The sequence below is a fragment of the Anas acuta genome, chromosome 3 (assembly GCF_963932015.1).
Source record: "Anas acuta chromosome 3, bAnaAcu1.1, whole genome shotgun sequence".
NCBI lineage: Eukaryota > Metazoa > Chordata > Aves > Anseriformes > Anatidae > Anas > Anas acuta.
In genome coordinates, this window is record NC_088981.1 from 4,454,974 (window position 1) to 4,479,764 (window position 24,791).

General features: G+C 45.6%; 1 protein-coding gene across 1 annotated transcript in view; it reads left to right on the forward strand.

The window, feature by feature from the left end:
• REL (REL proto-oncogene, NF-kB subunit) overlaps positions 1-24,791 on the forward strand; it is a 33,005-nt gene that overhangs the window by 5,504 nt on the left and 2,710 nt on the right. Inside the window, exons 3-9 of the mRNA XM_068675370.1 lie at positions 2,550-2,698; positions 7,069-7,160; positions 19,199-19,339; positions 22,905-23,009; positions 23,315-23,527; positions 23,883-23,951; positions 24,061-24,135. Of these exons, the coding sequence (XP_068531471.1) occupies positions 2,550-2,698; positions 7,069-7,160; positions 19,199-19,339; positions 22,905-23,009; positions 23,315-23,527; positions 23,883-23,951; positions 24,061-24,135 (844 nt within the window). The remainder of the gene's footprint in view (positions 1-2,549; positions 2,699-7,068; positions 7,161-19,198; positions 19,340-22,904; positions 23,010-23,314; positions 23,528-23,882; positions 23,952-24,060; positions 24,136-24,791) is intronic.

The window sequence follows — 24,791 nt, forward strand, 5'->3', positions numbered from 1 at the left end:
TTACTACTTGGATTGTAATATGAATTTTGGGAGCGCTTTGAAGGAGGTTGTCTTTATACAAAATCTGACAAGACTAGTCTAGCTGCTGGGCACATCGTGAAAGAAGGTATTTTGTACAAGCAAGCAAACTAAGAAGGTGCCTTGCAGCCGGTGGCTTGGTGATTGGGCTCTGCAAAAGACTGCCATGAAGTATGTGAAGTTAGAATGGGTACAAAGTTTAAAAAGGAGCTAAGAAAGGGGAATTATGCGGTTAGAACATCTGCAATGAAGACAAATTGGGTGGTTGCATTATGGATAGGTTGGGAAATTCAGAATGAAGGGATTCAGACTGGGCTGAACTGTCCTTGCTTTGATCAAAGACATGGACAGTAGAGGTAGAATGGAAGCACTTGATCAGTAGCTTTCATATCTGGGACAAAGGAGTGTCAGAGACCTGGACTAGTAGGGTAAAATAGAAGAATTTCTGGTCTCCTGTTTGATGTTTAAATTAATAATATTTCCTTGATCTCTTTCAATCTGGAGAAAGTCTTTTAGAAATGAGATTAGAAGAGAAAGCTCAAATATAAATGGGAAGTAAGTGTTTGCCATCTTGAATTACAGTATTATAGTGCAATATTAAAAAAAAAAAAAAAAAGAGCCAAGATGGAGTCTCTGGAGTCACAGCGGTAAGAGAACAGATGTAGTGGTTGTGAAATCTGACAAGTATAAATTGTTTTAAGTTGAGGCATAAAATCTCCTTCAGAGGAGGGAGAGTTTGAGAAAGATGGTATTGGCAGTCATGTGCTGAGCAGCAGAGATCCTCTACTAGATAAAGCAACTGTGCTGCTGAGGAAGCTGGTCTTGCCCTGAAGGCAGAATTACTATGGGGGAAAAAGCAGACAAGAAGGACCCCTTTTTACTATTACAGTGCTAGAGTTGGTAAAGGAATGCAGAAAAGAGTTCTTTGTTCAGTTGGTGAAGTGCAGAACAAACAAGCTGGCGAGATCTGTGTGTGTGCTGGCAAAAATAAATACTTTGACAGACTCTCACCCCGAGGCCGTGTCAGGACACAAGTTTGACTGGGCAGCGTGAGCCCTCGATTCCTCAGCCTGCGCTGTGATGCGTGTGAAAGTCAGCCAGAAAACCCAAAGGGAAGATGGGACTTGATAGGTGACCGTGCACTCCTGGCATATTTTGTTCTTTTCTAAAGGTGACTGTTAATGACAGAGCTGATGGATACTGATAGCAGGTGATTTCTAGGTGAATTCCTGCCTCCTTGAAGCCTGTAGGAGGCTTTAATGCTGATTAGTTGCTGGGGGAGGCCCCTCCAGAGATGGAAACCTCAATGAGGATGAGATTAAATTTCATGGTGTGGTTGAGATGAACATCAAGGAGGAACTGGAGAATCAAAGTGGCTCAATCACGCTTCAAGTTCAAGGGTGTAGATATGCAGTGAGGGAGAAATGATGTAATATTTGAAGAAACAGAAGAGTGATGGAAGTTTTATTTAAGGGCAAACTGGTATACGTGAATGCCAAGAAAGGGGCCTAATTGGAGGCTGAAGAAGCTGACAAATGGTGAAAGTTAGAAGAGCATAGGTCAAATCAAAGGTTGAGCTGTTGATTGAAAAGCGTGTGATGAATCCCTGAGTCTCCTTGGAGGAGGAAAGAAGGGGCTGAAGGAGGGAAGGAACAGCTAGTTCTAGGACAGGGGAAGTGGAGGAGGAGAGCACGCCTCTGCACAAACGTGCTGGTGCAAATCTTGTATTTGCTTTCAAGTTGTTACTCTTCAAACAATTCAGGACAAACTGTTTTTTAGACTCACCCACACAACCCTTGCTGACTTCACTGGTAGCCATCAGCACGAGGGAAGACTTCCACACACCTGAGAGACGTGTGTTGAATTACTGTGATGACTTCTGTCAAGGCTCCCTAGTAGGAGCTTGAGAGTTCAGTGCCCCTCCGCTTGAACATAAGACTGAGTATTCATCTAAGAATTAAGGAAAAAGGACTTCATGGGGGCTTATGTCCATGTTGCAACTGCTAAGATCTTCATTTGCTACTTAGTGGTCCAAGAACAGGTAATAAGGTTATCCCTGAGGCTCTACGAGCTTCTTCCTAGGATCTAGCTCTTTGGAGCTAGACCTGTCCTTTCAATAAGCGTTTGTGTGTGGTCACCTAGGCAGGATTTTGTATCTTTCATCGTAAGTGTAGATATGGTAAAGAAATGTGTCCTGTAATGTTTGGTCTTACAGCATTACAATCTGCTTTACTCTAAGTTTCTGGAGCTTACGTGTTACCTTTTGGCTTTCTGCACGGGGTTCAAATAGGTAAGACATGCTTTAAGAAAGAATAATAAATTCACAAATGTTTTGCCAAACAGCTGGTTTTCAGTGTGAAATGAACAGAACTGAACTAGATGGAAGAAAAATTCTGAATGGTCTTGGATAATTTCTTAGCAGTGGTGTTTCTTCCATAGGATATTTTAGGATGAAATGTATTTTCTGTTCCATGTTGGGACTTTACTAGCTCTAATATCTAAAGTCTAGAAAATACCTCGCTTTTTTGTAGATTCTGAATTATTTTGGAAAAGTCAAAATAAGGACTACACTGGTAACAAAGAATGAACCCTACAAGCCACACCCTCATGACCTGGTTGGAAAAGACTGCAGAGATGGCTACTACGAAGCAGAATTTGGGCCAGAGCGGCGAGTCCTGTCGTGAGTAGTGGTGTTGCTTGGAATTTGATTAATGTGCAAGTGATAGGCTAATCTTATGTTTTGAAACTCTTGAGTAGTGATTAAGAGGGCAGTTAGTGTGTTGTCTTTGCTGAAGCCTCTAATCCCTCTCAGATAAGGCAACTTGCTCTTAGAAGTATTTCCTTCTTTTTCAGTGTTTCACACACTCATCTTTTGTCCTGTTTGCCCTTCTTTTCCTTTCATTCTCCCAGTGTCTGTCTCCTTTTCTTTCTCCCATTTGTTTGCTTTTCAGTCTAGTTCAGTAGCGCCTCTCGCTCCTGAGCTTGACATTCTTCTCCTTCAGTGTACAAAAATGATAAATTGTTAACAACATTAGAATTAGCGCGTCCCTAGATTTAGGGAAGTTGATGTCTTCCACAGGAACTCTAGTTAGACTTTCTGGAAACCAGTGGAGAAAGTTTGTAGTGACTGAATATCACGTCATTTAGATGATGGTGGTTGTGACACATCTGGAAATGTGTTGGCAGTTGTCACTGTTGCTGCTGTTTGTTAATTTTGGTGGGGTTTTGTTTGTTTGTTTTGGGCTGCCTTTTTTTTTTTTTTTTTGAGTAAAAGTATAGATTCTGCTCAGGATTAGTTCTGTAGAGCAAGCATGCCAGAGAAGGGTCTAATTCTGGAGGCAGTAAGGAGAATTCTGGCTTTGTATAGTATGTTTCTTGGTGCTATTCAGAGGGAGTATTTCAAGTACAATTGTAAGTGGTGGTGTTCCCTGCAAGTCTACCAAGTCTAAGGGAATAAAATAAAAGCAGAGTAAACTGCAACAAGTGTAGACTGATTATTGCCATTGAGGGGAATTTGGAATTGACAAACTGTTTGTGGCTCACAGCTTGCAACACAGTAGATCTGAAAGAAGGCTCGTGCTTTGAGGTAAACATAAAACGGAGCTGGGAAGAAAGTAAGGTAAATATTTCAGTGTATAAGCAGCTTTACTTACTGCTCTCAGTCTGATGTGATTCGGTTGATGTTGGTGAAATCACTGCGTTTTTATGTGGGTTTAGTCAGTAGAACACTATTAAAGGCGAGAACTGAAGACAAGGTCTGTTTGATGATGATAATTGCCTGATGGTGAAATAAACAGTTCTAAAAGTGGAGATACTTTTTCAACATACAGCTCAGGCTCAAGTGATCATGAATGTACACAGCAAATGTATTCATGTGACACGTATCGTGCTGCCTGTACTGTCTTCTGCTCTTACAAATTCAAACGATTTTACTAGCTTTTTGTTTCTAGGTCTGTTTACAATGTTCTCCTATTGATAAACGGTAGAAAAGGAAATATTAAAAGAAAATATTAAAAATGTCATTTTTAATATTTTTTTTTCCACCGTAACACCTCTCTAGAAAGGTAGTGCTGTCCCTTCAGGCACTTCCCTCCCATTTTGACTGTTGTAATCTCATCCTGACCAGCCTCCCTGCAGAGTTCCCCTTTACCTTGTCCAAAAGGCAGCAGTAGACATCTTAATCTGGTAAGGGGCCTTGCGCCTTCCTCTGACCATCCCTTCACCAGCTTCCCCTTTGCCTTCTCAAATCAAGCTTCATCACCCAGGGTCAAAGAATGTCTGCTGTTGTAGCCCATCCCACTTCCTGCTCTCATCTCTGTGGCTTCTGATCTGAAGCAGAAAAGCCTGATTGCCTAACACCTTTTCTGGCAATCGCCAGGCACAGGAAGACACTGTTGATTGTTTTTCCTCTTGGCGTTTTGTTGCACACGGTTAAGCCTGCAGAGATTCTGTTCCGAAATCTATTAGCTGTAGGGTGTGATACCAAAAAGCACTGGCATGCTTTGCAAATATTTATTTGTAAATTGTGATTTCATTTCCATTATATGCACGCATCAAATCCTGTTCTTTGACATAATGCTGTGCTTCCATTTCATTTGTTTGAAATCATGAAATCCACGAATTCTTCTCAATATCCTTAGGTTAGAGGCCTCCTAGTTTCTTACAGAATGGTGTCCGGGGTACTGTCCCTTTACTGATAATACACAACTGTGAGCTTCAGTTGAGCTTGAAATCTGAGATTCTGATGGGAAGAGGCTCTAAATATTCTCTTTGAAATGTTTCCAGCATTGGTACACTCATTTTTTTAACAAATCATTGGTTACTTTAAGATGAAAGAACAGCATGATCCATAATTGGATCTGGATGTTTAAAGTCGTTTTCCTTTTTGTGGCTGGTGACTCAATGTCCACATTCTTCCCTTCAAGTCCGTGTTGGAGAAAAGCCTCGCACAATACCAGCCAGCAGGAGATGTCCTCTCTCGGTAGTGGTTCTGGCTGCGTGCTCCTGCTGAGCATCTCAAACAGAGCAAAAATCCCGATTATTTCTGTGCACCTGGAATTATTAATCCCAGATTTGGGACTGGCCTGAGCAATTACTCTGCACTCCACTTATTTAACTATCCCCACGTAGGTCCAGCTGGACACAGTCTTCTGCTCTTCCTGCTGTCTAATGGTCGTGGTACTGCTGCCTAAACTCGATCAGAGCCCTCCGTGGCCCAGCTGTCAAGGCAGAAGTACGAGTGTTGCGTCCATGTGACTGCCTGTATACTAAAATTTTTACTTCCTAGTTCTCACTCTCTCTACATGGATGATATCATAGGTGATTTTTCTTCCAAGCGCCTTTCATTTTTTCTCTCTCTTCCTACTTCTCCCTCTCTTCTCGTTATCTCGCTTGCTTCCTGTCAGCTCGCGCTGATGTGAAACCCCGCAGGCTTCCTGAGGTTCTCGACGGTTTCTTCTCTGACCCAGCCCTCCCTTCAGCGATAGTTAAGTAGACACTTTCACTGTGACAGCGCATGTTTTAGAAAACGCTTGTCATCTGAGAGTTATGGGGCACTTAAAAGTCTCGTTTCTCTCCCCGAGAGGTTTCATTGACAATGGCTGAGAGGCGCGGAGTCAAGGCTGGCAGTCCCTGCGTGGCTGGGTGCAGCTTTCCCCAGGCCAGGGCTGCAGTCGTGCTCCGTGATGTCCCCCACTGGCAGGGGATCGCTGGAGAGTCTGGCACTACCAGCTGGCAGTCCGGGGCTGTAGCACAGAAGCAGGTCTGTTTGTGGGCATGAAGTGTGCTTCGCACTGAACTAGTAGAATAAAGTGGGTATTTGGGGGAAAAAAAGTTGTGTGTGCCGTGATGGAGCCCTGAAGGAGTAGTCCCCACAAACAGGATTGCTTGCCGAGGTACGCTGCAAATCCCCCGTGTCAGTAGCCACAACGTGAAGTCCAGGTGCTTCACTGAGCTGTGACATGCTAGTGTGGTTTAGTTTCTTTTGGGGCACTCTATCGGGTTGGAAGGGAAGCTTACGCGTTCCTCTACAGTACAGATGCTGGAAGTGGAGTCTGATTGCAGAGGATATGGGAACCTCTGAACAGAGCCCATCGGGCACAGGCGAGAGGCTTTGGGGGAATCAAAATCAGTGTCACACTTGGATAGTCTTGCTTAGAGCAGGGAAACAGAAGACTACCCCTGAGAGTTGTTGGAGGAAGGATTTAGGTGGATTAAGGTGTTTTTTAGGCATAACCAAAAACCGAAGTTAAAAACTTCTGTGGCATTTCAAAGTAAGGGAAATTGCCAGTTCTGGAGAAAGCTTGTCAGAGCCTACTGGCACAGTTTATCTCCTGAGCTTATTGTAACATTATGAAACATGGATTTATTTATTTTTAATTTATATATACATGTGTTTTTTCTTTTTCTTTCTTTCTTTTTTTTTTTTTTTTTTTTTACTTCCTGCTTTACATCCACTCAGCTTTGATGATGTCATGGTTTTTCCATGTGGGAAAGAGTCAGCTCGCCTGGGACTCCCCCCACCTCCTGCATCGGGGTGACCTGCACTTTTATGCAAATAAGGAAGAGCTGCAGCTCTTCAGAACCTTTCCATAACTACATGAGATTTCAAAACCTGTTTTTACTTGTTTTAAAAACCATTAAAATAGCGTTCAAGATTTATATTCCCTGATAAAACCAGAAGCACACATTTTTAACTAGTGCACACTAGCAGGTTTATTGATTACAAAAATAGTTTTCACTTTCAATTACACGAGACTGAATATTCAAATTTTAATCACTGGGTTTACTGCAGAGTAACAATTCTTAATATAGAAATATATATTCCTCTTTAGGACTTTAGTTTGGTATTTTTCTATTCTGTTTCTGCTCTTTGTTTTAGAAAAACTGCATCCCTGCTTTTCAGATCTGTTACAACTTTCTCAAAATAAACATTTTCTTTAATTTCTTATACCATATATTATCACAGTATTGTTCAACAGCAAATAATTTATTCACTCTTCTACACTGAGGATTTTATTACTTTGTGAAATCCCTCTGTATGTGCTTCAGTTTTCAGAATTTGGGCATTCAGTGTGTGAAGAAGAGAGACCTGAAGGAATCAATTTCCTTACGAATCTCGAAGAAGATCAACCCTTTTAATGGTGAGTAGAGCTTATCTGGTTGGTTGAAAGTTCTCTTTTCAAGGATGTTACTGTTTTGGTTGGTTTGTTCATTTTTGTCCTGCCTTTGCTTCTGTGGTGGAGCAAGGGGTTGCTGTTTTTTCTTTTTTTTCCCCAATTTTTATATTTTTTGAGAAACACTCTTCCCTTTCTGTGTCCCTCCTAGTCTTTCCTCACTGGCATCACATTATGAATCTCTTTGTATAGCTGCCTTTTTCTGTCCCTCCCACCCTGCAGATAGGGTGCTATCTGCAGGAGAGGTGCTGATGCTGCTCCTTGCTTGATTTCACAGCATGGGAGCTGGTACAGGCAGTAAGGAAATCCACAGCAGTACCGATTTCAGTCAAGTCAGGGGCGAGCTGTGCTGCTACAGAACCACACCTGTAGGGACCTACCCACAGGCTGTAGTTTTATATGATAGCTGATCTGACCTAGCTGTGGGCTGCTCTCAAAAGGCGTCATCCTGCCCTTCCCTCCATCCCTGGTCGCACACTCCTACCACTTCCCTCGCATCAAATAGAGAAGCCGTGTGGCTACATGGTGAACAGACTCAGCAAGATGCTCCAATGGAAAACCAACTCGCAAAAAAAAACACAACAGTTTTCCCTTAGATCAACTTGCTAAACCAATGTATCTCACAGCCACGTGACTGGTAAATCAATGCACAGAATTCTGTTCTTGCTCCTTGTCATCCTGTAGAGAAAGGTTTCTTTGACATCTGAGTTCACTGCACAGAAGTGCAATCTTCTTCAGGATTGTACTATGTAAAGTAGACTGGAATCAATTTAACTTACACCTTTCAGTTTCTCCACATTCTCGTCAAAATCCTTCAGCTGATGGTATGGACGTCTTGTACTTGTGTATTGTAGTTCCAAGAAAAAGCATGTATTTTTTGTCAGCAATCGCTTTAAGGAGTTAGAAAACTAAAACATGCATGCGTTAGGAAAAAACCCCATCCCGGACCCTTTAACTTCCTCATTCTGAAGCCAATGCACACGATACAATTGCTAAATAAAAAACCTCTTACAAACATAGCACCATTAACGCTGTTGACACATTGAACTTGTACTGATCAAGAATGATGAAGCGTTTTTAAAACCTAAAAGGCCCCCAGTTTTTGACTGCCTATTTAAAATAAAAATCATTTAGGCTGACAGTAAGTTCATACTGTTACCTCAAAATCATATTGCTTCAATGCTGACTTTCTTATTAATAGTCTTCCCCAATTATAGAATTTAAGAAATTGTGGAAAGGAAGCTGGGGACTCTTCTTTTGCTTCTCTGGTACCGAGTACCAATAGTACCAATGCCTCTGGGAAGAAGGCATTATCGTGAATGCGTTTATGTATTCACTTAGGTGTGGCAAAAAACCTGGAGATTTTTCAAATCCTTTTCAATACCCACAGAAGTCATGCTAAATTCAGGTAAGGCTCTTGTTGGAGGGTTGGGAACTAGATTTCCAGATAGCTTCAAAATACATACTTTGCTTTTGTCCTGAACAGGACAAAAAGAAACATGTTGAACTCGCTACAGGATGAGAAATGCTCTAGGTAACAGCTGTTTGTTGTCAGGCTGATGGTCCATCAAAACCAGAACCTAGTTCTGGTAATTTTCACACACAATAGCATGTTGTAAAATTAGTCCTTCAACACAATTTAAAGAGTATAAAGTAGTGTTTGACTTACTGTCACCTTGACTCAGCCAGCTTTACCTTGATTTTAAATCAAAAAGGAGGAACTCTTCTGTTCAGCCCCCTTGGCTTGCTTTGTTTTACTCCATAAGTAAAACATGAGTTGGCATTTTCTCTTGATGTTGTGCAGTAAAAGAACAAGATAAACTCCTTTTATGTCGGTGTATTTCACCAAAGAAGCTTTAGCAGTCACACAGAGCTCTGTTCTTAGCGCTGCTCAGCGTAACAGAGTAAAGACAAGTTTACAATAGTTTGAGAGTAGACTCGTGCAGTGGTTGGCACATAACTCCAAGTTCACTAATTGTTCTGGGGCAATTGCAACTGGTTGCACTTGGTGGCATCAGATCCTGGGCTCCTCTCTGCCTGGCCAACAGCAGGGAGACCTGCCCTGGCAGCAGGGGAGAGCCTCGCTTGGGTGACACACAGGGCAGCACCCTGCTCTTGGCAGGCCTTGTGCTGAGAAGGGGCTGCTGGCAATCCCCAGCCTGCGTAATTGCCTTTCAGCACTTGTTAACGTGTCAGCACAAAGCTGAGCCGCCTTGAGAATGGCCTCCAGCCGCTTCAGGGCAGTCCCACGCTGCGCGGAGCCCAGAAGGGCACAGGACCAGGGTTTAATAAAACAGGATTAGTGACAGAAGTATTTTTATTGTGTGTGCTTAGTTGATCAAAACAGGTTTTTGCTAGCAGCAGTCACCATAATGCTTACTGCTTGATAAGGTTGGAAGTTTTATGTATGGGTTTAGTTGGCTTGTTTTGTAAGGTCAAGAGTATCACTGCATTCTTCAAGGTGGTTCAGGATGTGTTGTATACATCCCATACTGTGCATTTATTTACTACTTTGTCTTCGGAAAGTTATCCAACTTTCCTAATTAGAGAAGTTTCTCGGGGTTAGGTGCGTCCTCTAAGCAGGTTGCAAGTTAATGCTGCTCCTTCCTTGTAGGAACATCAAGTTCTGCAGGACTGCCGGTATTTTTCGGCGATGTGAAAAAGGTTGTGTTGAACATTTAAGTTCTCACAGAGCTGAAAACCTGTCTTCAGGGTGTTTGTGAGCTAGGAGGTTTTTCTTCCCCACTTTCTTCTGCATCAGTCAAATAATCCCCATCCCGAGTCCCCATTTGAGGCAGAGGCCCTATTAACAGACAAAATATGTCTCCAGCTTGCCGCCGTGTGTATTGCCCGTGTCAGTAAAGGCTGCAGTAATAGCAAGGTGTGGGTCCACAAGGTTGCATCCCAAACTTCCTTGTGTAAAGGGGCCTTCATCTTCCAGGGAAGCCAGGGTGCCACAGGCAGCTGGGGTGGCAAAGGGAGAGCGAGTCCTAATGCAAATTCTCTGGCGGTGTCATCCCTCCTCCGCACCGGGCAGCACGTGGCATGGACACGCGTGGCCGTCATGGGCAGCAGTAGGAATTTGCTCAGAAAAGATTCATGTTCAAGATGATTTTCTCCAGCACCCTCACCTAGCTGTTGAAGCGACTGATGCCTACCGCCGAGCTCCTGGGTGATAGCAGGGCTGTGTCTGCACATCGTGCCGTGTGCCTGCTGGGGCTGCCTGCATCTGAGTCACCCCGAAAGCGTATCTGTAAGGCTGTTTCACTTGAAATCCCCACTGTTAGCTGGCACCATTTGTCCATTGTTAGAGGCAGGAGAGGTTCTAAACATGCTCTGTGCAAGTTGTGTGAGTTCCCTGTGATGCCACTCAGGTGATCTGCCAGGAGGCTGCTCCTCTGGACTTGGCCTGAACAGAGAATTGTTGTTTCCACACCATCAGGGGACGTGCTCATGACCCGCGTTGCTCACAAGGCTATGACCCATATGTTTCTGTCCTATAAAGCTGAACGATTACAGAAATCTCTATTGTCTCTTATCCCTGAGCACACCAGGAAAATGCCGTGCACTGGCAGCCTGGTGCATAACTGGGCCTCCTCGGCGTGACGGCGATACAAATGGCACAGCTTCGAAGGAGCAGAGTTACTCCTCCAGTGGAGCTGGTCCATGTCTGCTTTCTAGGGTGTTTGTTTTCTTTTCGTAGCTGTTGAGTTGTGCCATATCCTCGTCCTCCCATGTACTGTCTGATGTATAGCCAACTCAAATTAAAAGAAGAGCCAGTCTTGAGCTCAGAGCTTTTGTGGGTGGGTGTGACTTGAAGCAGAGACAACAATTGACTTAATAATAACCTAAGTTAATTATCAATGAGGAAAAGCCCTAGATGTGTTCATTAAATTTAGGGGAAAACTGTACTTTGCACAGTATTACAGAGGACCAGCCTTTTTCTAGCTAAATGGATGACAGTGCGAAAACCCTAGGCTTGGCTTAGAGCACGAAACTGCCCGATTTCAGGCACCTGATCGCGAGAGCACAAATAGGCTTTCCCTGGAGCTCGGCATACGCTTAAGGTTCCTGCTCCTTTGTAATTGCTCTCGCTAATAAGCGCTTAATTAATTTTCAGCCTGTCCCACGTACCCCGCCACTAACGCGGCTCCGTTGGCCTCCGCAGTCTTTCCTCTTGCCGTTTCCCCTTTCCGCCCGCGGGCCGCTGACCCCGCGCTCGCTCCGCACTCGTCACAGTCTCCACGACACCCCCTGCACGCCTCCGCCTCCGCGCCGCGCTCGGGCTGCTCCCCACACAAGTGGCGCTGCCTTCCTGCCCACGCGCCCCGTCACCCTCTCCGCAGCTTCCCCTGCTGCTGGCCCCGGCGCGGCTGCGCCCCGTGAGCCCCTCAGCTCTGACGCCAGTCGCCCACACGGGCTGGGCTCGCCAGGATCCCCCTCGCCAGCCCACCCGCTGCAGGGCAGCACGCACTTCGTGCCGCGGCTTGTGGGGCCGCGGATCTGCGAGCAGGAGACGTGCCCCGAACCAAAAAGGCAGCTCTGAGCGAGGCGTGGGGAGTGAGGAAGGGCTTGAGAAAGAGAAAAGCACCGCGGGCTTCTGCAGTGAGTGTCCCAGGTGTTAAAACTTCCAACTTACTGCCCTGAAATTAAATATGTAATGCAGCCCCAACCCCAACCAGGTGCTCAAGCTGACAATCTTGGGAAGTGAGAGCAGGCAGCTTCGTAAGAGGCACAGGGCAAAGCCACCTGAGGAAGGCTAGATGCCCGGATCGTACCATGCCTTTAGCTTTTACCTTTAGAAAGCCCTCTGTTCTTCGTGCATGTGGTTCTTGCTGTTTGCCCTGAAATTTGTATGTTAACATAAAAGACAGTCTCTTCAAATTTCTTAAAAGGGAACAAGGAAAATTACCAGGTAGAGAGACAAAAAATGCTGATTTCTTTTTTAATGCGGTAAACAAAAGTAGCTAAAAGTATGTCTTAGAGACGTACAGAGGGAGGTGGATATATGTTTAATTCTGCTCCAATTTAATGTTTTGTGTTTTTTTTTTTAATATCAGACTTAAAACAGGAGGAGAACCCACCTACAGTCTCATATTGTTTGGACAAATCTCTCGAAACTCAAAAGTTTACATTTGTACTCTGAGTCTTTCCCTCAGCTTTTGTTTCAAGCCAGGTCATTCACCCTTCCTGTGCTCCTTCCCCCTGCACAAACAAAATTGATGTCACTTCCTTACGCCGGGGCAGCACGTAAGATGCGAGAGGGAAATGTCACCTCACCACGCTGGGAATCTGCTGCCTGTCGGGCGCTTACTGACTCTAGGTCAGCATCCAGATTTTCGTCGTTTGCACCCTCACTGATTTTTTTGTTGAATTATTGAGTTCTGCTGTTGCATATGCTGTTTATAGATACATGCGAAAAGCTCTCTGTTTTTTTTTCTTCAGCGTTGATTGAGCTCATCTCGCCACGCAGCACAGAGGTATAAACCAGGCATGGGTTTATCCGTAGAAGAATCGTAGTGCTGCCACAGCCCTTCCCTCCTCTTGTTCCCAGCTTCTCCCTCTGAGCAAGTGCTGGTGGATGGTGCTATGCCCCTGAACACATAGCCAAACAGCCTGGCCCATCACGCAGCTCTGCATCTAGTTTCCAAAGCCTGGGCACAAAGGAGAGAGCATAATATTTGGCTTTTGTCAGCAAGGGGCAAACAGCACACCGGGACTGTCTGTTCTTTCTTTTGTACCAGTACGGTTGCATTTGGAAACAGCAAACGTAGCATAAAACTATTTGGCGAGGTCCTTTTTGGCTGTGTAGAGTTCAGCTGCAGGAGACCCCGATCAAATACCCGGGCAATTCAGTGTGTGCTGGCAGCTGCCTGCTGTAGCCCTCCTGCAGGCTGCCTGCCCTGTAGCTACGCGAGCTGTGGCCGCAGCGTGGACGAGTGCTGGGGAGAGTGAACCGAACCCGAGTTGTGCCTCCCAGGCACCAAGAGGGGGCTGTCATTTGCGCCCGATTTCTCTGGCCATAAATCAGCACTGCAGAAGGCAGCCTGTCCTGCTGCTGCATCTCTTTCCCCCGTTTCCCGTGTGCCAGGTCTGGTGTTCCTGGGAGCTGACTGATGACTGGAGACAAGTCTTTTCCTCTTTTCTTCAGCCAGGTTAGTTTTCGGCCAGACCAGTTCAGTTCTTTGATCTGATTCACCATGTGAGAGTAGTCCCAGCACAAGGTTAGTGCTGGAAATGATGCTTGGGCAGAAGCCACCCCTTTACAGCAAAGCCTCTGTCGTAGGCTGGGTTAAATCAGCAGGTACCAGGGCTACAGGGGGTATCTTGGGGCTGGAGGTCACTCGAGGAGCAAAACGCTTGAGGCAAACCACCTCTGTGTCATCGCCTAAACGCAACCGAGCTCCCAGCATATCCCTGAATTAAAAAGCACTGCCTGCGTAAGAAAAAAAGGTAGGATGTAGCTCATGGTGATCATCAATGATGTGCGCTCCTGGGCGGTCTCCTCAGTGCAGTGCTTTCGCTTGCAGGTCATTCTCCTTGCCTGAGACCGAGCGTTGCTCAGACACCCCCACAGCCCCTCTCTAAGAAGCAAAGGTCACACGCTGTCCCCTTGCAGGGTGTGCTGCTTTTCTCAGCCCAGCCAGCCCTGAATGTGTCACGCCACATCATTTGCCCTGGAAGTTTCCGTGTAAGTTATGTTTAGGTGCTAACGTGCCTCCCTCTCTGCCCACTCCAGAAGTTTGACATCATTCGTCTAGAAGCTGGGTGGAGGGAGGGCTACATACGAGGAACCTATTTAATAGCTAATACTTGGTATCGTATTAAGTCATTGCTCTTCAGCGTTCAGAATAAACTTTCACTTTCCCTCTAGCATCACCTGATGAGTAAACATCAGGCCCTTTAATCCCCTAATAATGTCACCAGGTAAATGGGATTCTCCTGATCTTTCTGGATGTTGAAGACCTTAAAATAATACAAAGCAGTAGGGATCAATCAACAGGAGGCCTGATGCTATTGGCATCTTTAATTTTGTGCCACAATCTGGAATTGTGTGTTAGTGACCTGGACCCAGAAAGCTGTGCTGTGGAAGCCAAACCCAGGAAGCCCTATAATTCAGTAGAAACCCAACAGAGCAGCTCTGGAGTTCGGGGATGAAGACCTCTGAGGCAGGCACAACCCAAGCCTAACCCTGTGTCGCGTGCGCTGCTGGGGCTCGCCAGCTCAGGGTGGAAGGAGTTCGTGAATTGTGCGGGGTGTCTTTGTGTCCGTGCTGGGGCTGTGTAAGTTTCTTCTTGTGATAAGAGAGTAAAGAATCTTTTTTTCCAAATGCAATTATTATTATTGTTAAGTTGGGGGACCAATATTTCTATCAGAGGAGTCATAAACAGATGGATAAAGGATTTGCTAGTTACTGTAGCTGGTTGCTGGTAGAAGAACTCCTAATCCCCAGCTTCAAACCCAACTCTAGATACTGTTTTTTAAACCCTGTTGCCAGAATCTTGGGGAGTGGTGTTAGTTTTGTTCGGTTGTGTTTCTATGGATTTCATGATATCAAGCCTCTTAGTTACTTTAAAAACTTTCAGTTCTTCTCAGTTCTTTTAAATATTATTATTTTTATTTCTGCGTGCTTGCTACGTGTTGCTTTTGAAAGTTCTCCTTCCCCTCGTAAAGTAGCCGTCCTTATAAACATCACTTCACTTAATCCTGTTTGAACGGATAAATACAGAAAATGAATTTTTGCCCGATGAAGGCTGGTTTGTTGTGAGGTTGGGCCATCGCAGGAACGTGCTTCCATGGTTGGCTGGGTTGCAGCTCTTGTAGTCGGATTCACACGCGGACAATAAGGTGTGGTACCACGCAGCAAGGAGTCCAGAGAGGAAGTTGAACCCTTGCCAACAGCAGAGCACTTCTTCCTCTTATTTATGTGCTGTGTTCAAGCCGTGACTGCCGTGCCTGTTCTAAACATGCTGCGTTGTGCAATCTCCCTGTTTCACATGTGTGATGCCACTGATTTCACTACAGCTGCATGTATGGAGCTCGCACGGGGCGATGCTGTGCGTACTCTTTGCCTCCAGTCCTTTCTGTTCCCCAAATCTTGAGCTGCGTTTCTTAACTTACGTAAATTCAGGTTTGTCGGGTTTACTGCTGTCTCCTTCGGTATGGAAGTCGATGAAATAACACCGAATGACACGACCATCCTCTGCACAGCCATACTCCAGGAATTAGTCAGTGTTTGTCTGCCTCGCTCTTGTTTGTTTTTAATATTCTGAAGGTGTAAGCCAGCATCCGCTCAAGTCAGCTGTTACTCTCAAATTGACTTCAGAGGGAGCAGAATTAGATGTTCATTAAAAATAACAGCATCTTATTTTTTTTGGACGATAGCCTGTCTTTTAGGTGTGAATGAAATACGTTTTGGAATTGATGAAAGCTGTGTGCTGCTTTACGCAAGCATGGGATTGAGCCTCTATATTTTTAAGCGTGCCATCACAAGATGGAGTCGCAGCTGTCTTGTTCTCCTTTTTTGCCCTGTTATGTTCTTCTCATCTGGTTAAAAATAGCCCAAGAGGAATCAGTCTTGACTGAGCACTTCCTCTTTCAAACTGCAGATTTTTTATAATGTATTAAGTCATTTATAAGAACATGCAAATGAAGAGCTGTGTTTTTGCTGCAATATAACGAGCTGTACACAGCAATTCCGTGTTTGGCAGTGGTCAGCACACTGCACCTCTCCTGTACCAAGTTGTCAAACACATTTGTTGGGAACTTCTGAAAGTTCGCCGTATAGGAAACGCGATAATTCGAACATTAGCATTTACTTAGTCATTTTCTCCTATCTAATGTATTTTTGCATTTATAGAGTTCTGTTAAACTTGGCCTCCTGTTATTTGTTTCTGAGAAAGAGGCTGCTGCACCTGCGGAAAATGCAGCGCGGGACTGGTGTGCTGTGTGAGAGGCTCAATCGCACGGCCACGCAGCCCGCACGCTGGGTTCAGAATCAAAAGCCAGATCCAGATTTCGTGCTTGGCTTCTGCCTGCAGTGAGTTGACTGGTGCAAGGGTACCTGATTTCATTTTTATGATGTTTGAAATTTGACTACAGCTTGGGCTGTCTGGCTGGATCCAATGAACATCACACCAGTGACTGGTGGAGCTCACTCATGTAAGCCTTAATGGCAGCGTGTGCTGGGAGCTCCATGCTTCCTGGCCTGGTGTCAGAACAGGGATTAGAGGCACCCGAACTGCTGAGAACAAAGTCATGTTAAACTTCTGATTATCCTTTATGCAAGGTCCAGTCTAGAGAATGCACTTTTTTTTTCTTTTTTCTTTTCCATTTTCCCTAAGTCGGGCTGTATCTTTTCTTTTTTCCTTTTCTTCCCTTTATTCCTGTTGGGCTGCATCTCGAGGCACTTGGACTACGGAGTCTGCTGAGCACTGCCCGTTCCAGCAAAGTGCTGAGGTGCAGAGACCTCATCGTACCCAGCAACTCCTCCAAGCACGAGCGTGTCCTCAAGCAGTTTTATCAAAGGTTTGCTGGCAGTCACCATCAGGTGTTCGGCACCAGCATCTGCTTCATCCTTGGTTGGCCTCACAAAGAGCCAGCCAGTGATGTAGACCCAGGACCGGCTGGGACAAGCTGTGGTTTGCCCCGGGCATCCTCGTGCACCGTGAGGCAGCGCTGGCTGCTGCATCCCGCGTGATGCTCTGCTCTGCTCCTGGCCTGGGCTGGGGGGCGAGCTGCACTGCTGCCACGGTGCCTCAGCGTTTGCGTGTCAATACACATGGCTTAAAGGAGTGTAACAGCAGAAAGAACTGCTTTCCAAAGATCCCATTCTGGTAAGTTAGCAGGTCGGCTAATGAAGTACATTAAGTTGTAAAACTTCACTTTGCACATCTGAGTCAGACAGCAGCCTGCGAGGTTCACAGGCAGAGCTCCCCTGGGCCCTAACGTTTGTGAGGTTGCGTACGGACTTGGTTAGCACTTACTGCTGGGTCTGGCTTGAAATATTGCTGATCACGGGCTTGCAGAACGGAAAGGTGATTTGATTTCTTTTTGCAATAGAGACTGGGAGAAACTGAGATATTGAGAACACCAGAAAGACTAAGAAATGCCAGTGGAAAGTATTCTGAGCTCAGAGCGTTTGTTATTTCACACTATCAAAAGGTGAAAGGAAGAAAGCACTTGAGTGGGTACTGTGGAATCTGCTCATGGCAGGGTGGAGACCAACCCATGATAAATGCTAAAGGTCAGAGCATTGCAATCTAATCAGCACGGTGTGATCCCCAGGCTTTTTATCACAAGCACGTTTAATCTTTTATTCTTTCATGAGGTCTTCAAAAGGGCAGGGGAGGGAGCGAGCTTCAGAGGATGTGATCTGTTGACTTGGCACACGTTCACTTTAGGTCATTGTACCACGGAGCGATAGAATATCTCCAGTAGGAAGGGACCCACAAGGATCATCGAGTCCAACTCCTGGCTCCACCCAGCACCACGCAAAAATCAGGCAATGCGACTGAGAGCCGTGTCCAAACACTTGAACTCCAGCAGGCTGTGTTGTGCGCACCTCCCTGGGCAGCCTGTCCCAGTGCCCGACCCCCTCTGGGTGCAGACCCTGTCCCTAACCCCCAGCCTGACCCTCCCCTGTCCCAGCTCCATGCCGTCCCCTCGGGTCCTGTCGCTGTCCCCAGGGAGCAGAGCTCAGCACCTGCCCCTCTGCTCCCTGTGAGGGAGCTGCGGGCCCCAGGAGGCCTCCCCTCAGCCTGCCCTCGTGTAAGGAGAGCCTGACTATGGTGAGCTGCTGCTTTGAACGATTTTGGGAGACACAACTGCTTTAAATGATCTTAATTATCACTACTTCGACTTGAATAAAATAAGATTAGTTTCTGATTTGTCAATCACTGAGTGTCAGCATAGTAGTTTAATGCCAGAGCTTAAAGGAAAGCATTGATTTCCGATAGTGCTGCTTTTCCCAGAGCTGCCCACGAAGCTGGGAGCACACGAAATGTGCAGTAGTGATATCCTAGGTCCCGTGTTTTGAAAGTAAAATGGTGAACAAAACCGAGATGTTGAGCTGGGGCTCTGCGTTACTGTTCTTTGCACTGGGAGGAAGGTGCAAGGAAACACATCCTTCCCAGCCAGGGTTTGCTTGTTGAGCTGCAGAAGTGTATCACGATGGTATGACACGCTAATCGCTACTCCCAAAGGTTCAGAAGTGACACAGATGTGATGGGAAGGGGGAGATGGTCTCTATTGTTCCACCTTCGGTCTCGCCCCAAGGACTGCCTTCTGATTATTTTTCCATCTCCATTTCTAGAGGAAAATAATGGTAACGTGTAGCAGAAATCTCTCACTTGCTGAAATCTTCAGCTGGATCTGAGTACTGCTTTGTGAAGGTTTTCCCTTTGGCAGTGGCATTTCTTTTGTAAACCTCCTTATGCACAAATGAGAGAGAAACAAGTGCAGAGAATGACTTTTAAACTATAAATACGTGAACTTGCTCTGCAAGGCAAGGTAAGGACTCGAGGAACAAGTGGAGAACTAGGAGGAAGGATGAAAGCGTTGTGAAGGTGAACGTGCCTGGGTTGGTGTGACAGAGTCTGTTTTGGGGTGCACGGTCACCTTCCTCTTCTGCAGCTGCTCAGGGTCAATCCCAGGTTGGCTCAGCTGAACTCGTCCATGGAAAATCTGGTCAAAGAACAAGCCTTTAGAAAAACACCAAGGTAGGAAGGAGTCTGCCTTGTTAGAAGGGATGTTTTTACTTTTTTTTTGCTTTGGATTTCGCCCTGTTTGATGAAGGGAAAGCGTTAAAGGCTTCTCCACTATATGTTGTGTGCAACCAGTTTATTCGTGCAGCTCCTGTAACACCAGCAGGAACCATGGGCACGTTCCCTCTGCATCAGCACCGCCGCTTCTTTTCCCAGTGGAGACCCATCCCGAGTTTGTTAAAGAATTGCTGTTGATTTTGAAGACTAATTCTCAGCCTTGTCTTTCCTTCTGCTGTTTAGTGCCTGAAGAGCAGCTGCACAACATCGATGAGTACGATCTCAACGTCGTCCGGCTCTGCTTCCAAGCTTTCCTCCCTGATGAACATGGCAACTACACGTTAGCTCTGCCTCCTTTGATTTCCAACCCAATCTATGACAACAGTAAGTACCAGCTCAAATATGTTTTTTTTTCCACTTTTTTTGGGGGATCCCTTTGCTTGAAATGAAAAATACCAGGACAGATTCTGAGGTTTTGAGCTCTTTGGTAGCCCTTGGGGCACTTTCCTGTTTTGGCACTGTTAGATTCACGCCTAAGGCATGGCAACGCGGTTGGCATCCTCTCAAAAGATGACCCCAGCATGAAATGTTGGTACACTGGGGTCAGAATTGTCCATCACTGGGCCCACTCACTGGTGCTTTCTCAGCCCTCGTTCACATATGCAGCAATGCCTGCAAGGACAGGCCTGCTTCTGACGCGCCGAGCAGTTAAAATTATAATGAGAGAGATGGGTGCTGCAAAACCCATCTGTTGTGCACCTAAAGCCTGTTTGTCCCACTGAGGAATCTTGCCTTTGACTTGTGAGGGCTCTGCAACAGAGCTCTCAAGAGATACTTACCTCAGTGGGACGCTGTCCTAATGCTTTTGTGCCGCTCTTTGGCATCCCGTTCAGTCATATTTTTGGCATAGAGGTGGGTAACGGGGGAGCTGAGGATTTCAGCCCTCACTGTGTTGGATTTCTGCTCCTGGGGAAGAATAGCAGAAGAGTTTTTAATCGTGGAGAACCCTTTTTGGCAGCGATTTTTGTTTCTGCAGTGAAAGTATTTCCGTGTCAGACGTTTAAGGTCAAGGGCCATTATTTTAGGAGAAGCTACAGCATAAAATGAGATCTGCATTTTATGCGTTGATGCCCAGAATTTTGTTGATGTGTGCATAACCGTGATGAAAATGTTTAATATGAAATCAGGTGGGTTTGGTATTTTTAGTCTCTTCTAGAGTTATCTAGAAGTTGAAATTGTATGCATTGTCGTACTGAGAACACTTGTAGTATTAATTAGGGTTGAGATAGAAATGATAGACGAGATTTGCAGCTACATCTCAGATGCCATTTAGAAATATGCCAAATCATGATTACTCGTCTGCGTTGATTGACGTCAGTCTTTGCTAAGCTGCTGAAATGACAGATAGCTGTGTGGAGGGGGAAGCTTGGTTTTTTAGTGTGGGTGTATGTGGGCAGCTCCTGATACACTGTAGGTATCTGAAATCCTCCGTGTAACATAGCAGCAGTGTAAATAAAACAGTGCATAACTGTAACCACAAATCATAAAAATTATGTGGCTGTTGTCAGGAACAGCAGTTTCAGATCTGAATTTCTTAAAAAAAAAAAAAAAAGTTAGCATTTGTCAATCAGCTCTGCTGTACGGTACTGGCTAACAGAGGTTATAGGTTTAGGTAAAAGATAAACACGTATGGTGCAGTGGGTTTGGGAATCCTGTGTTGTTACACTTCAGGCTTTTCCAGCCCCATTCAGATCAGGATCAAAAAAAATATCCAGAGCTTCTCAGAAAATCAGCTTTCACATCTTAATTCCAGTATTTTCTTCGCTTTCTAACGCTTTTTAGTTTCCACGTGCTTTGGGTAGGAGAGAGGTGTAAGAATAACCTGAACATAATGTGGAAGCAATCACATTAGCCGAGACTGGAAGTTTATACCATATGGTGTTACAGGCAGCTTCTGTTTTCAGTTGCTTGTAACATTAACTGGTTTTGAACAGAAATTTCCCAAGTTGCGCTGAAAACTCTTGGGAAGAGTCATAGAAAGCATGGTGCTGTTTCTGAGAAGTGAGGTTGGGAAGAACGTATTGTTCTGCCCCTGTGGAAAGTGGCCTGACTTTCGGTGAGCTCATCCTTCCAGATATTTGTTTCTGCGGCCGTGCTTTCTGGGGGCAAGGAATAGGAGCAGGGAGGCAGGGGTGTGTGCGATGGGAAGCGGCGTGACACCGCAGGACACGACCCGACCCGGCAGGCCACACGGTGTGCTTCCCTCTGGGGCTGGCACCCAGCTCGCCGTTCCTGCCCAGCACCAGGACTGGCAGCAGTGGTGCACCCACATCTGCTGGCATTCAGGTTTCTTGCACTTTCCACCCCTTCTAATCCCCATTAAAATAAAAGACAAAATGAAACGACAAACTGCAGCCCGGGACACCTTCCCCAAAACCTGTTCAGAGGACGTTGGGTGCCATTTAAGCATACAGAAGTGAAACAAAGGTAAAATTAAGCTTCTCCTTGCAATTCTTAATTTACTCTTCCTGTGAAAAACGCACAATGACACTGTCAATCATATGATCCTGTACTGTTTCTGGGTTTTGCTTTGTTTCCCCTCCCTTCAAAGTTTCTGATTCATTCAGTGAACGAAGCGTTACATGTCACGCAGTAAGCGAGGCTGTGGCACCCGCTCACCATCCCCATCCCTGCACGCAGTGACTACGTAACTGGGCTCTAGCCCCAGCTTACGGGGAGCTCTGTTCCAAGCCCGCACACCTCTGTGGTGCGATGGCCGACCTGCACAGCACCACAGAAAGCCAGGCAGGAATCGGCTCAAACTGGGAGCCTGGAGTGGATTTGTGTGTGTGCCACCTCGAGCTTTCGCTCTGCGTGCCCCCTCTGTGCCTCCAGCAGGGAGCCCGTGGTGCTGGGGCATCGCCTCACCGTGCTGATGGGAGGGTGCTGAAGTGCATTTGGTGTGCTGGGTCGTGGCATAACAAAACTGGAGAGCATCACAGGACAGCGTAGTTTCATTTTGCTGGGATTGGACTGGGGGAAGAGGTTTTAACACTTCTCAGTCGCTAGATTGTGACGTTAGTGCCCTTTTAAATAAATTGTGACAGCCCATAAAGTGTCTAGGGGCTGTTCTTCATTGCAGTAATCTCCTGTCCTTATTTACCCTGCCGAAAAGCTGTTGCTGGTGAACCAGGGCAGACGTGAGCTGTACCAGGCAGTGCGTGTATGTAGGCAGTGTAAGTCCCTCGCAGCCCCCAGGCTGTTGAGGCACAACCTGCACGCTCCAGCCGTGTTGAATTTATTGCAGTGTACAACGTTAGCAGAGGGTGCACACAGGCTGCGAGTGCCGCCCACGTACGGTCCTGGCTTGGGGTGGAATTTGGAGCGTTTTGGAGTGAAATCTGCTGCCCTGAAGGTTAGGCTCCTACAGCTGCTCTCAACCACTCAGATAGGGTGAGAGAGAGGACAGGTTTGGTGGCCAAGTGTGCCTGTGAATAAAGCTACAACCAGATACCCGGGAATTTTCTTGACTTGCCAGCCCAGCGTTTTCCAAAGAAGCGTGACTGTAACCTGTAATCAGTTACTTGAAGAACTGCTTTCAATTCTACAGCTTGCAGGGCAGCAGTGCTGAGCATAATGGCATCATTTAGGGAAGTATTTTGAGACTACTCTAGAATAGTTAGGGAGTAAGTGGCACATCTGCCCTGGACTCTTGTGTTTTGAGAGGAGCGGCTGAGCTGTAAGCTAGCTGTGCTGCTTGCTGACTCTGGGTTTGCATGGAACATCAAGCCCTGCTGGAATGTGTTTTTTTTTTTAGTGTGGATTTCAGAGCGTGTCACGCTCCTCCAGCTGTTGCCTTCCCTTTAAATACCTTGATTCCCAGCACCTCCTCTTCAGCAGTGAGAGTTACAACAATTCTTTATCATCCAATTTGCCCGTTTGTTTCCAGGAGCTCCCAACACAGCAGAATTGAGAATTTGCCGTGTGAATAAGAACTGTGGAAGTGTAAAAGGAGGAGATGAAATATTTCTACTGTGTGACAAAGTTCAAAAAGGTAACCTTGGCTAGTTTTTTCTTCCTTTATTCCAAATGGCTGACACTACTGCTTTCTAGATGGGGAATTTAAACCCTTCACCACACTCCTGTGTAAGTGCTCTGGCTTTAGCTAGGCAGAATAGCTTTCAGGTTCAAGGGCTCTCAGCACCCCTGAAAGACGCTCTGTGTCTTTAAGGTCAAGGCATGTACTCTGCATCTCAATTCTGAGTCAGGCTCCTTTGTTCTCTCCCCCTCCTGCTTTTTCTCCTGCAAGTTTTCAGTTTTCTGTAGCTTAACAAGCATCTTGTGTTTGTAACGGACTAGATGATATAGAAGTCAGATTTGTCTTGGACAACTGGGAGGCCAAAGGCTCCTTCTCACAAGCTGATGTTCACCGCCAAGTTGCAATTGTGTTCAGAACGCCGCCGTTTCTCAAAGACATCACCGAGCCTGTCACAGTGAAGATGCAGTTAAGAAGACCTTCCGACCAGGAAGTCAGTGAACCAATGGACTTCAGATACCTACCAGACGAAAAGGGTATGGTTACCCTTGGTTGAATTTCTTAAAAGTTACTATCAATGCAGAACGCTTGTTTATAGTAAACAGTAACTTCATTAGTAAAAATTTTACAATGCTACTTTTACAATGTGAATTTTAAAAAAAAAACAACTACCACTAGTCAGTTTGCTCCCTCTTTCAATGAAAACACCAATAGTCATGGTTAACAGTGTCTTGGTTTGTTAGCAGTGTAGCCACATCTGAAATACATTTTTAAAATACATTTTTCTACAGTAAGGGGCCACTAGTGTAAGCTTTAGAGAGTTTCTTTACAAATTATTATCTCAAAGAATTTTAATTAACAGTGGTCTTCCTTCTACTCCTTTTGTTGTAGATCCATATGGTAACAAAGCAAAAAGGCAAAGATCAACACTGGCTTGGCAAAAACTCATACAAGACTGTGGTAAGGGAAATACTTGTCTATGTCTGGTCTGGGCGAACTAAATGGTTAGATGGGGTCATTTTATTTGAGAGCGAACATTCAAAGTAGATTCGTGCTTCTTCCATCACAGGATCAAATGCGACAGAGAGGCCCAAAGTGGCTTTGTTTTCTGCTACCAACCCTGAAGGGAAGATGATCAAGAAAGGTAAGTTTTGGCTTGCATGTCCCAAATCCAAGAGCAGTTTGAAACAAGCAGTGTCTGATTGCTGTGGGAAGGGGCTGGTGCTTTTCAGGGAGCACTGAAATTCCCAAGGCGGCAGCAGTACCTGTCTCTTATTCCTCCTCAGCAATGCTGTAACTTCCTTTTTCCATACGAGAGTGCTCTAGCCTCTTCATCATAATGCTTACATTTAAATAAAATTAAAATTATATTGAGGCCCTTTCTAAGCACTGCTGTCTTTAGTTCAGATGAGTCTTCATTGGCTCTGGGTTCAGATACTCTATCCTTCAACCCTAACACTCAGTTCCTGTCCTTCCCTCCTCTTTGCTAAAAATTCTGGTATTTCCTCAAGCTTTTCTCCCTGTAGGATACTGGTACTTTTGGCTATACAAGCTAAACCCATCAATTCTTTGTGTAAAAGAAGGTTGTTACCTTCAGCATGCCCCATAAAGGGGGGTGTAAGGCAGACAGCTGTGTTGCTGCTGTCCAGAAATACCATGCTTGTCCTGGACAGCACTGAAGCAAGTACGTAAAGTGTGGATCCACAGATAATCTTGTTAAGACAACCATTTTTGCCATCTGTAATTAAAACAAGCATACAGAAATGGCCTAAAAATACAGTAATGTCTTTCCTCTTCACA